The sequence below is a fragment of the Sorex fumeus genome, unplaced genomic scaffold (assembly GCF_029834395.1).
Source record: "Sorex fumeus unplaced genomic scaffold, SorFum_2.1 ptg000094l, whole genome shotgun sequence".
In the NCBI taxonomy this organism is placed as follows: Eukaryota; Metazoa; Chordata; class Mammalia; order Eulipotyphla; family Soricidae; genus Sorex; species Sorex fumeus.
The window spans coordinates 3,289,659-3,303,171 of record NW_026606151.1 but is presented as its reverse complement, the minus strand read 5'-3'; the positions used below and the strand labels follow the sequence as shown (position 1 = coordinate 3,303,171).

General features: G+C 45.1%; 1 protein-coding gene across 1 annotated transcript; it reads right to left on the bottom strand.

The window, feature by feature from the left end:
• Positions 1-2,465: 2,465 nt before the first annotated feature.
• On the bottom strand, positions 2,466-7,097 carry LOC130040108 (endogenous retrovirus group K member 6 Env polyprotein-like). Its single transcript, XM_056132127.1, has 2 exons — positions 5,816-7,097; positions 2,466-2,650 (listed from the first exon to the last, which is right to left on the bottom strand). The coding sequence occupies exons 1-2, from the start codon at positions 7,095-7,097 to the stop codon at positions 2,466-2,468; spliced, it is 1,467 nt and encodes a 488-aa protein (XP_055988102.1).
• Between the last annotated feature and the right edge of the window lie 6,416 nt (positions 7,098-13,513).

The window sequence follows — 13,513 nt, the reverse complement described above, 5'->3', positions numbered from 1 at the left end:
CCAAGTACCTAGCCTGTGCTGAGTATTCATGGGGATCACTCCCTGGACATTTCCCAACAGTCTCCTAAAGGTGCTCTTGTTTATTCCAACTGTACAGTTGTGAAAACTGAGGTCAGGGAGAACAACATGCCACTGTGGAAGAGGTACTGAGGAGACTAACGGCCTTAATCTGCCCTTCACTATGTGTCCCTAGTGTATTTTATCTTTTTGGTGCTCTTATTCCCAAGCTGTAAAACAATAGCTACTTTAGTTCACTCCCACATGAGTCTCTTAGTGGCGTTTTTGTGTCACGGACAAATTAAGAGCAGTGTGTATCCTGGTGGGGAAAAAAAGGTAGACATGGCCCTTCTCTTATTCTGACTATGTTAAGAAAGAATGACATGGTGCAATACATAAATGAATGTCTAGATTTGTTTGTTCTGATGGCTACTTGTGACTTGGTTTTGGGGACTATGATCAAGATTGAATTTGCGTTCTGAGTATGTGCTGCTCCTCATTTGTGGAATATAAAATAACATGAGACTGACACCCAAGGACAGTAGACGCAAGGGCCAGGAAGATTGCCTTATAGTTGGAAGCCTGTCTCATGAGCTGAAGTAGAAGGCAGTGGAATAGAGAAGGGATCACTAAGTCACTGATGGTTGGAGAGATCGCTCGGGATGGGAGATGTGTGCTGAAAGTAGATAAAGGACCAAGCGTGATAGCCTCTCAGTATCTATATTGCAAACCATAATGCCCAAAAGTAAAGAGAGAGTATGGGGGAAATTATCTGCCATAGGGGCAGGGGGAGGGCTGGGGGGTGGGGGCGATACTGTGTCTATTAGTGGTAGAGAATGTGTACCGGTGGAGGGATGGGTATTCGATCATTGTATGACTGAAACTGAAACTTGAAAATTTTGTAACTGTATCTCACGGTGATTCAATAAAAAAATAAATAAATAGGAATAAAATAAAAGACCATAAAAAAAGAAAGTTGAGACTTTCTCTTCAAACCACACTGTAAATAAATAATAATAATAATAATAAAAGGTATGTGCTGCTCTTGCCCTTTGAGCCGTATCTGGCTCCAAGAAGAAAACAGAGAAGGGACTGGGTAAGTGGCTCAGCAGTAAAGTTTATGCCTCATAGGTATGTCACACCTTGGAATTGATTCCTGTTACAAGAAAAGTAAAGGGAAGGGTGGGGGAGAGAGGGGTGAGGGGAGGAGAAAGAGTAGGAGGGAGGGAAAGATAACAGAGGCTACATAATCAGAATTTGAGGTGTATTATTATTTTTATTTGCCTGGGGAAAGATTTTTAAGTAAGTCTTATCTGAACTCAAAGAAGAGACAGGAATAAACCAGAACATTGAGACCCAGGAAGATTAGTTAATTTGCCAAAGGAAACTGAGCTAATCATTGTAGGAACAAAAATCTAAATCAAGTGAGTCTGATTTCTAAATTATAATAATTTTCAAATAATTCAACATATTTCCAAAAGATCAACTTTTCTTTTTTAAAATTTTTTGGGGGGTCACACCCGGCGATGCTCAGGGGTACTCCTGGCTTTGCCCTCAGGAATTACTCCTGGTGATGCTCAGGGGACCATATGGGATGCCAAGGATGGGACCCACATGGGCCACATGCAAGGCAAACGCCCTACACACTGTGCTATCACTCCAGCCCCAGAGATCAACTTTTCAAGGGAAGAATCTATTTTTTAGAATCACCCCAGCACATAGTAGGCACCTGACATTATTATCATTGAATAAACAAATTTGAAATATTTTTTAGGTGAACGGAGTAGATTATTAAAGGAACCATGCCATCTTGCTTCACAAGGAAGAAAATTCTTGGTTCCAAACCTTGGAGAAAGATTAACTATTTAATTTTGATTAGAAATAAAATAAATGAATGATAGTATTGGTGGAAGAGGGATTAATAACAAAATACCTCCTTTATAGACATTATAATAGGAGCAAACAATAAGAATACATGTAATAAACCATAATCTCTTCATTCAGGCGCCAACATGGTAAACATCTATAGTTATGTCCAGTGTCAGAGTCACATGGTCACAAAGGTCGCTAGAGTGACCAACTTTGAGTGATAGCCCAGGACTAACCGAGGCGGACTGGAGAGGCCACTGGAGGAACAGGAAAATCTGAAGCAAGGGACAGAGCATGGAGACTCACCAAGCACTTTGAGGGCAAGTGCAGAGCAAAAAGACCTGGGAGACGGTGCCAAGGAAACGGTGCTTGCCTTGGGGACAGAGATGGGGAGACACGGACACCTGAGTGATGGTGCTGTGCGGAGACTTTGTACCTCAATACCCGAAAGTGAAACTCTGGGAACCCTATTGCCTAAACTCTTAAGGGGGAACAACAATAACAATATTCTGAAGGTGACTGCTGTGTGAGGACTTTGGACCTCAGCACAGAGGCTGCCTGGAAAGGGTGTGGGCCCTTGCAGGCGCCACTGGGTGAGCTCACCACTGGACACGGGACGGATACGTGGGCCCGGCCACGCGCGGGGTGGGGGTGGGGGGTGTCAGGACATGACCAGAATTGGCGGATTCCAGGCAGGCTGAGAGCTGGCGGGAACTGCCTTGCTCTTTGCCCCAGTGGCCTCCAAGGTACTTCCTCCCTCCTTTCCATAATGCAAATTCCCCACCTGGATGCAGACAGTTTTCTGAGCTAGAGGGCTCCTAAGGCATTGCGTGTTCCTTGTGAATTTTTTTTGGGTCGCACCCAGCATTACTCCTGGCTCGGCACTCAGGTATTACTCCTGGCAGTACTTGGGGGACCATATGGGATGCAGGGCATCGAACCCGGGTAGTCAGCATGCAAGGCAAATGCCCTACCCACTGTACTATCACTCTGGTCCGTGAAAATTATTCTTCTCTTACATGACCTGCCCACCCCCCTCAGTAGAACACTGCCTGCCCCCATTCACACACCTGGTCTACACCTGCTGGTCTACACTCACACCACTTTATCTTCTGCATCTCGAGGACGCACACCCAGGCTGCACACGAGAGTAAACAGTCTTTCTTCCTGAACAAACGGATACACCCAGCACTGACCATGGGGCTGTAGCTTCTCTCTCCTGACACATGCGAGGCATGGGGTCAAAATCAATAAAGCTCCATGCTGTGATTCTACCAATGCTGATTTATTCATTTTTCTGTGACTGGGCGTTAAATTTGTTTTCAAGTTTTTGGGATTTGGGGATATTGCAAACAGCACTAGTAAAAGCAGACCCCTAATTGTCACTGGAGAGATGTTTTGCCTGCACACACACAATCCTGCAGCCTGTGTACCCCCCGGAGAAGACCGGGTGGGGTGCAGGGCTGGGGTCCAGCTACCAGCAATCTGAGGGTTTATTTACACTTAGAAGCTTAGTAGAGGGGCTGGAGCAATAGCACAGCAGGTAGGGTATTTGCCTTGCAAGCAGCCAACCCGGATTCAATTCCCAGCATCCCATATGGTCCCCTGAGCACCGCAAGGGGTAATTTCTGGGTGCAGAGCCAGGAGTAACCCCGGTGCATCGCCAGGTATGACCCAAAACAACAACAACAACAACAACAAAAGAAGCTTAGCAGAATTCCACTAAGTGGGAAAAATCAGACTCGAAAGAAAACCTGCAGTCTAACTCTGCCATAAGAAAGAAGCAGCGGAAACTGTTGTCCCGGGACCCATTACCCTTGCATGAGAAAGCCGAGGGGAGGCCCAGTGCTGGGGCTTGGGGGGACAGGAGAACCACTTTATCTGGCTGCCTGGACACAGACTTGCTCCCTTCATGAGAAAGTATGTGAGCCACAGACTTCTGCATTGTGCACATTCTGTAGCACTGCACTTTCCTCCTGTTGTTCATCAATTTGCTCTAGCAGGCACCAGTAAGGTCTCACAACAAATTGTGAGACTTGTTACCATTTTTGACATATTGAATACGTCACGGGAAGCTTGCCGGGCTTTGCTGTGCAGGTGAGATACTCTCGGGAGCTTACTGGGCTCTCCGAGAGGGGCGGAGGAATTGAACCCAGGTTGACCATGTTGGCTGCATGCAAGGCAAATGCCTTACCCACTGTGCTATCGCTCCAGCCCTGTGCACATTCATATATGTATAATGTGTATGTATGTGTGTGTGTGTGTGTGCTCATGTACGTAATATTTTCAGGCCAGGGGTTGAGCTCAGAGATAGAGCCCCTGCCTTGCATGTGAGAGACCCTCTGTTTGGTCTCCAGAACCACAGAAACAAATAAACCCCCGGCCCCTGAAACCAGAAAAGAATCTTCTTTTCCAAGTGTCCCTTGCTCCCTTCCTAATATCCCTCCTCCCAGCACTTGCTTGGGAACTGCCCCCAACAGAGTCCCCTGCATGACCAGGTGGCTTATTCCCCTACCTAGTGTCCATGCCTGGTTTCATTCTCTCTTGTTCAAGGGCTACTGCTTCCTTCTCCTTTGTGTAAACACACAAAAAATAAAAAGGCCGGCGGTCTTGCCGTTTCCCCACTCCAGGGAGGTCGAAGGCGATGGTCAGGTGAAGGAAGGAAACGAGGCCAAGCTAGTTGGTCTTAGTAGCTGTTTATTACATGGAAGAGATGTATGTCATGGAGGCCTCAGGAATCCTCGAGCACGTGCGCCTTTGTTCTCTCCGCTTCTGTCCTCAGCCCCATCTTCCCAGGTTCTCTGATGCACGTGTCCCCCAGTTCTCTGGTGCACGTGACCCCCAGGAAGCCCTGAAATCTCCCTTATATAGATCATAGTACCTCTAAAGGGCGCAATATAATGATGTCATCAGAAGGAGTTACAGAAAGAACGTTGAGGCGGCAAACCATACATTGTTTCCTTACATCCGCAGGCCAGTAATCCTGGCCTCACCTTTTCACAAGCTACAAGTACTTCGATTAGCACAACAAAGACCAGTCTGCTAGAGCTTGGAATCTACATCTCCAAAAAAGCAGTCTCATCCAAGCTAGTCAGGACACACAGAAAACTGCTTCTAGGACGTGTTTCTCCTCTCCTTGTCCAACCAACATATAAGCATACATAATAGTAATCATTTCGTATGGACACAGTAAGAAATACTTTGGGCTTATAGAATTGCTCTCCTAGGGCCATCTCGATCTCAGACTGCAGTGCTCAGGCCAGATATCTTTCCTATTCCTAGCAGCAGGGCCCTAGTCTTGTCGTTACTTTTGGATCATGATATCATTTGCCTATGATCAAACTCTTAACTTATAGTTAAGAATCGTGGCACCTTGGCCTGGCCCATCGCGATGCCAGGGTAGCACATAACTTACCGGCTTGCCCTGGTTCCATCCAGTCCCACGTCGGGACCCTGCCCTTGGGGTGCTAGGAAGTGAGGGCAACTGAGGCTTAAGTTGAGAAGGCAGATGCCCAGGAGTGAATAATATTCTAAGCCAATCAATTCCTAAGTTACCGAGCATATTAATTAATTGTCTTCCTGTATCCATACAAAAGGACATTGCATTAAAGTAAACTGCTCAAAGACATAAGGAGAGGAGAAAGACAATATTAACTTACAGTACAGCTTCAGTGTCTAAGAAGGATGAGACCTTACAAATTGGTTGGGGAAGAGAGCATAGAAGAGGTTACAGGCAGACAAAGTAATGGGAGTGATTCGGGAGCACTGTGATGAGTGCGATTCTGATAAACCTAAGCTCCGTGTACTCCAACATCTCCCCCTTTTCTGTTTACAAAATGCCAAAGATTATAATAGTTCCGACGGGTCATGGATTCAGCATTAACTAGTCTTTTGCGAACGAGGCAGCATCCTATAACCAGTAGAGTGAACATGATTAATAAGGCTATACCAGCACTACCAATAGCGTGGGTAATGCTTTGCCACCATGACTTCGGATCAAGGCCCTGTAATGCATCCGCAATACCCTGAGCTAAATTCTCATACTGAACACCTGGGAGTTTCTCCTTAAACACTTGAACGATCTCATTCTGAAGGGCGAGAGTATCCAAAGACATATTTCCCTTCAGGTCCTGCAAATGGTATCTGATTTTTTCCCAAGCATGAGCAGACCCATTATATCTATGGGGAGTGACACAGAAAGAAGAGCTATTCCAGTCACAAAACAGTCTCATCTGTTGCTCTAAGATATCTACTCGCCCCTGGACCCAAAGTAGCATTTGTTGTAAAGTGTCCAATCGTTGTTCAACATCATGGTTGACGGTAGCCTGCATTTTCCAGAGGTGGTGAGAGTCGTTTTGCCATGTTTTCACGAAATCATGCGTCTGGATTGAGGTTTGGAGAGCTGTTCCTGCAACGGCAGCAGTAGTCGTCACAGCAATGAGTCCCAGAATAGCCACAATCAGGAGTCCAAGGAATCGTCGGGAACGCCTGAGCAATCGTGTCATAACTTCTGTCAGGAGTCCTTCAGCAGGGGAGCATTGCCATTCTCTGGTCAGGTTCACTGGTAGCCATATGTGTGATCTGGCCTTTAATAAAATTATACTCTGGGGAGAATCTTGGACTGAGAGGGAAGAATTGAGACAGGTAAATAATGCACAATCACGACAAGAAACCTTCTTATTGACAGGGTCAAAAGAAAGAGTGCCTCGAGCAAACACATAAGGATGCTTGACACACGCCTGCACATGGAAAGAGGAGTTATAACTGATATAATAAGTGAAGTTGAGTTGTTTAGAACCATCTAAGTATCCATCCCAATAGTGGCCAGGGCTTAGGGCTGCAGCCACCTTCCATAGGTCAGTGTGTTCCGGATAGAGTGTTCCATTACGCATAGCTCGAGGGCGAGGGGGAGCATACCCCCCATCGTGCCATTCCAGTGGTTCCTGGGTCTGGATATGACAGCTTGGAGGAGAACTAAAAAGAGAAGTGATACACCACTTGGCTGCAGGGAGAAAATGGCATCTAGTATAATCCAAATCATCAACACAATCAGGGACGAACTTGCCTCTAGGTCCCCAGTCTATCAACTCGTAGTCATCACGATGCGAGAGTTTGCCTAGGGGGGACCGGCATTCAGTCCACTCTCTGGGTGAATATTGCCAATCTTTCATAGAGATAAATTCACAAAGTGGAATGGAAGGTTGACCTAGGGAGGTTAAGTTAGTGGGCATCACATCAATGGAAAGGGAACGTGTAAAAGAAAAATTCCTTTGCCAGTGATAAGAAGTGGTATGCATCAGGGGTTCAGTATGGATCCAAGTCTGAGGGCGAAGAGAAAGACATGGAGGCACTCCAATGCAAACAGGATCGAGTGAATATCCTAGAGAAAAGTTGAAAGGTGTCCCCTCTTCAAAAGGTAATTGAGGCATCTGTGAGTCCCAAGGAGAGGGTAAAAGGAAGGAATTGTTAGTCCAAACACGGGGTCCTGGCATGGTCCAATCCACAACCTGTAAAAGTGGGGGGTGGGGAATGTAAGTCCAATAGACATGTTTAGCTTCACTTACCACAGGACTGCAGAACAAGACTGCTATTATGATCAAGAATAGGTTAGCAAGGGTAAAGAGATCATAGGAAGTTCTGAGGACCGTTTCTCCTTTTCGGATCTGATCCTTGGTACGACCCCATGATATATTACAAGGGCTAGAGGCCTTTGTCTGGGGGTTTTTTCTGCCGACCTGCAGGGGTAGTATTTTCTTTGGCAGATTCTCTGTCGTTGGAAGTTCCTCTGGTTTCTTGATTTTCAGCCGGGACAGGTTTAGGGATGGCTTGGAGTTGGGCTTCTGAGGGTTGTGGGGTCTCTGATGGTCTGAGGGCCATATCAGGTGGGTAAATTCGACTCCTGATGAGACGCAACGGGACCCATAATTTCTTAGTTGGATTATCATCTGTTGAGACAAAAGCATAGCCTTTTCCTCGAATGAGGAGTTTCCCCGCTACCCATTCTTTTTCAATTTTAATCCAAATAGGAGAATTAATAGTTTTCTGGGCTTGTGCGTCTTCTTGGAAATGTTTTTCAGCTGCTGTATGTGGCTCTCCTTGAGGTAAATTTAAAAAATTTAAAGTAAACAATGTCAAGGATAAGGAATCAAGTGGAGGCATACCTCCCTTTTTGTTTTTTAATAATTGTGTTTTGAGGGTTCTGTGAGCCCGCTCAACTATGCCTTGTCCTTGTGGGTTATAAGGAATTCCAGTAATGTGTTTAATTTGCCATTCATCACAGAAAGCTTTAAAAGCTTTACTAGTATAGGCTGGGCCATTGTCAGTCTTGATAGCAGAGGGAATACCCATGACAGAAAAGCATTGTAGTAAAAATGAGCAAACCGCTTTGGTTCTCTCAGAAGACATGGGAATGGCCCATATGAAGTGAGAATAAGTATCTATAGCTACATGGAGAAAAGGTTTTTTAGGAAAGCACGTGACATGGGTAATATCCATTTGCCATAATTCATTGGTCTGCAGGCCTCGGGGATTAGCTCCAGCCACATGGGGGGTGCAGTTTAAAGGGGCACAGATAGAGCAAGCATGGACAATACGCTTGGCTTCTCGCATAGGAATACGATGGTGAACATGGAGGCGGCGGGCATTTGTGTGTAAGGCCTGGTGCTCTTCTGCAGCAGAGGTAAAAATTGGCGCCGCCAAGAGGTCAGCAGCTTCATTTCCCCGAGCCATAGGTCCGGGGAGACCGGAATGAGATCTGATATGAGTAATGAAAACGGGTTCAGAGCGCTTGGGGTGCTAGGAAGTGAGGGCAACTGAGGCTTAAGTTGAGAAGGCAGATGCCCAGGAGTGAATAATATTCTAAGCCAATCAATTCCTAAGTTACCGAGCATATTAATTAATTGTCTTCCTGTATCCATACAAAAGGACATTGCATTAAAGTAAACTGCTCAAAGACATAAGGAGAGGAGAAAGACAATATTAACTTACAGTACAGCTTCAGTGTCTAAGCAGGATGAGACCTTACAAATTGGTTGGGGAAGAGAGCATAGAAGAGGTTACAGACAGACAAAGTAATGGGAGTGACTCGGGAGCACTGTGATGGGCACAATCTGATAAACCTAAGCTCCGTGTACTCCAACACTCCTTCATTTCTGGGTCTCCCATAACCAATGATGCTGGTGGTGGCCCTGGTTCCTGGCCACAGATCCCTCCTCCACCCTTGCCATACACACACACACACACACACACACACACACACACACACACACAAACACACACACAGGTTCCTGCTGGGATGGGAAGTTGTCTCATCAGTTTTGAAGAAGAGACAATTAGAGAAGTCTGATCAGAGAAGGAGACAAAGGCTTCCCAAGGTGCTAGGATAGTTCTGTGACAACCTGGGATGGTACATATCCTGGTGGAATGACTTGGTGTAGGGTAGGTTGATTCCCAATGCCTATACTACCCTCTGTTCCTACTGTGTGTGTGTGTTGTGTGTATGTGTGTGTGTGTGTATAATAAAATACACAGACATAAAACAGCCTTTTGTTTTTGTTTGGGGGCCACACCTGATGGTACTCATGGTTTACTCCTGACTGCACTCAGGAATTACTCCAGGTAGGTTCAAGGAACCACATGCGGTGCCAGAGATTGAACCCGGGTTGACTGCATACAAGGCAACTTCCCCACCCGGTGTATGATAGCTCCAGCCCCTAAAACTTACCCTTTGAACCACTTCAAAGTCTGCAGCCCATTGACCTCAGGGGTAACTGCACTGTGTATGACCATCTCCACACTCATCTCTAGAAAGTTTTCCTCTTCCCTCAACTGACACAGTGACTCTCCATTCCCTTTCACCTACTTTTATGCTTCTCTTTCTCTGTGAGTGTCTCTTCCCAACTCTGAGGTGAGGGTCAGGTCAGGTACATGAAGGACATCCACAGGGCCTGGAGGAAAGGTCCCAGGAAAGACATTTCACTCAATAACAAACAAATCAGGACTATGATTAGACATTTGTCTGTAGCCTGAATCAACCCTTGGGTTAATAAAGTGTGTGCATTGGTGCTGACACCACACAGCTCACAGCTGGATTCCAAGGCCGTTTGTTAAACAAATCAATGAAGCTTCTGTTCAGAAATCCTGGCCCTTCCTAGGTAGCCAACATCCCATGCCCAGAAAGCACAAACATTGAAGCCAGCACTCCGAGTCCATTTTCTTCTTTCCTTTCTGATCATCTCACATGTGACCCTCCAGCCACTCTCTGGGTGATCAGCCTCTTTCTTAGCGGGTAACAAGTCTACCAGAGATCACACAGTGGACAAATGGGTCCAAGTCTGAGTGACTCCCAAGCACAGCACTTTTTCACTTTTTAAAACAATGTTAGTTTTATTTTTTAATTGATTGAGAACCTGTGATTTACAATACTATTAATATAGTATTAATATAGATTTCTCTTTCATATAATTCCAACACCATACCTATTCGCCAGTGTACTCACCTCCAGATCATTCTGTATCTATTTCTTTCCTTCTGAATGACTTCACTTAGCATGATCTCCTCTAGTCCCCCATGTTTCTACAAGCTGTTTGATTTTATTCTTTCTTTAGAGCTGCATAGTTTTCCATTGTGTCTATATGTCACAACTTCTTGATCCATTCATCCACAACTGGGCATTTGGGTTGTTTCCATATCTTGGCTATTGTACTAAGTGCTGTGATATTGTGTGTTTTGGGAATAGATGCCCAAAAGTGGTGTCACTGGATTTTATGGTAGTTTTATTTCTATTTTTTAAATAGATATCCATATTTCCATAGAGGCTGACCCAGTTGGCACTCCTTCCAACAATATGTGAGGGTTCCTTTTTCACCACAATCCCACCAACACTGGCTGTTTCCAGACTCTTAAATATGTGCCATTGTCACAAGCATGCTTTCCTTTTTAACCTTTTTATTGAATAAGTGTGAGATAGACCCTTACATAGCTGTTCATGATTGGATTTCAGTCATAAAATCCAACACCCATTTTGGATTATTCCAACACCCATCTCTCCACCAGCATACATTTCCCAACACCAGTGTCCCCAGTTTCCCTCCCATCACTCCCACCCCCATCCCCTGCCTCCAATTATGTCAGGCACTTTTCTTCTCTCTCTCTCTCTCTCTCTCTCTCTCTCTCTCTCTCTCTCTCTCTTCTCTCTTCCTTTTGGGTATTTTGGTTTACAATATTGATACTGAAAGGTTATCAAAAAAAATCCCTTACCTACTTTTAACCCTCAGATCTTGTCCAGCGTGACCATTCCCAGCTATTATTGGTCTCTTCTCTTACCTACTCTCAGTCTCACACACACTTGTGATTAGTTCCAACCATTAACCAGTCCTCCTAACCTTCTAACCCCTGTTTTCCCTGGCCATGGATATTAGTCTTCAAATATATATGAATATATATATCCCAAATGAATGTAGTCTTTCTATACCTGTCCCTCTCTTTTGACTCATTTCACTCAGTATGATAATCTCCATGTCCTTCCATTTATAGGTAAATTTTATGACTTCATTTTTCCTAAAAACTGCATAGTATTCCATCGGTGTAGATGCGCCATAGTTTCTTTATCCATTTGTCTGTTCTTGAGCACTCAGGTTGTTTCCAGATTCTGGCTATGGTGAATAGTGCTGCAATGAACATGGGAGTGCAAATGGTGTTTCTGCTGTGTTTTTGGGCCCTCGGGGTATATTCCCAGAAGTGGTATTGCAGGTTGTGTAAACTCAAAAAGACAGCAGCGGTCTATCTCTCCCACCGCCTGCGTTCAATAGTCTCACGACGGTTCCCCCACCCCAGGGGAGGTTAATGGTGATGGGCAGGCGAAGGAAGGAAACAAGGGCCAGGCTGGTTGGTGTCAGTTGCAGTTTGTTCCATTCCCATCTCCATTCTCCTCTGATTCTCCTCCTGCCTCTTCCTCCCCCATGCTACCTCATTCTCCTCCTCAATCCCCCTTCATTCTCCTTCTGACTCTGGAATCTGGATCTGGATCCCCTTTCTCCTTCTCCTTCTGGAGTCTGGATCCTGATGCCCACTCAGGGACACCAGATGTGTAAACACAAAAGGACAGCAGCGGTCTATCTCGCCTGCTGCTCGCATTCGGTAGTCTCAGGCTGCTTCTCCCACTCCAGGGGAGGTTGACAGCGCTGGGCCAGTGAAGGAAGGAAACAAGAGCCAGGCTGGTTGGTCTTAGTTGCAGTTTATTCCAATCCTCTCTCCATTCACTCCTGTCTCTCCTCTGCCTCTCCCAGCCTACTCTTACAGTCTCATTATATCCCCCAGCATGAGGGGTTGGGGTAACAATTACACACAGGTGTGGTCACAATCAATAGGGGTAGAGTTCTTTCCCTCAGGGAAAGCCACTTCTAGGACAGATTCTCATTATCAGGTCGACCCACCCTAGACCAGATTCCCCTGGGTGTGTTTCTCCTCTCCTTGTCCAACAAACATATAAGCATAAATAACATAAATCATTTTGTATGGATACAGTAAGAAATACCTTAAACTTATAGGATTGCTCTCCTAGGGTCATCTCGATCTCAGACTACAGTGCTCAGGCCAGATAGTCTTTCCTATCCCTAGCAGGGTCCTAGTCTCATTGTTACTTTTGGATCATGACAGCATTTGTCTATGATCAAGCTCTTAACTTATAGCTAAGAATTGTGGCACTTTGGCCTGGCCCATTTCAATGCCAGGGTAGCTCACAGCTTGCCCTGAGTCCATTCAGTCCCTCATTGGGACCCTCCTTTTGGGGTGTTAGGAACTAAGGGCAACTGAGGCTTAAGCCAAGAAAGCAGATGCCCGGGAGTGAATAATATTCAAAGCCAATTAAATCCTAAGTTACAAAGCATAATATAAACTATATTCCTGTATCTATACAAAAAGCACATTGCTTTAAAGTAAACTATTCAAAAGACATAAGGAGAGGAGAAAGGCAATATTAACTTATAATACAATTTCAGTGTCCTAGAAGGATCTGACCTTACAAAGTAACAGATTCTGATTAGGGGAAAAGCTGATTAACTGGTTGGGTGGAGAGAGCATAGAAGTGGTTACAGATAAAGAAAGGAATGGAAGTGACTCGGGGGCAATATTATGGGTGTGACTCAATAAACCTAAGCTCCTTGTGGCAAGGGGGAAAGGGCAAATCAATGTTAAGCCTAAAATATTTGGAGCTATATTCCAACAGCAGGTCAAATGGGAGCTTCATTTCTAGTTTTGTTTTTTTTTTTTTTTACAAACGTCCATATTGTTTTCCAAAAAGACTGGACCAGTCGGCATTCCCACCAACAATGAAGGAGAATCCCTTTCTCCCCACATCCATGCCAACACTGGTTGCTTTTGTTCTTTTGAATGTGTGCCAGTCTCTGTGGGGTGAGATGATATCTCATTGTCATTTTGATCTGCATCTCCCTGATGATTAGTGATGAAGAGCATTTTTTTCATGTGCCTTTTGGCCATTTGAATTTCTTCTTTGAGAAAGTTTGTGTTCATTTCATCGCCCCATTTTCTTATGGGATTGGATTTTTTTTCTTGTAGAGTTCAACCAATGCCTTGTATATCCTTGATATTAACCCCTTATCACAAGGGTTTTGGGTGAATATCCTTTCCC

Bases quoted from the DNA above. Each gene is read 5' to 3' on its own strand.
- LOC130040108 (XM_056132127.1), bottom strand. From the start codon at position 7,097: ATGCCCACTAACTTAACCTCCCTAGGTCAACCTTCCATTCCACTTTGT. The intron at 2,651-5,815 runs GTATAGCCTTAT...GTCTGCATCCAG, and splicing joins CCACGCTATTGGTAGTGCTG to GTGGGGAATTTGCATTATGG.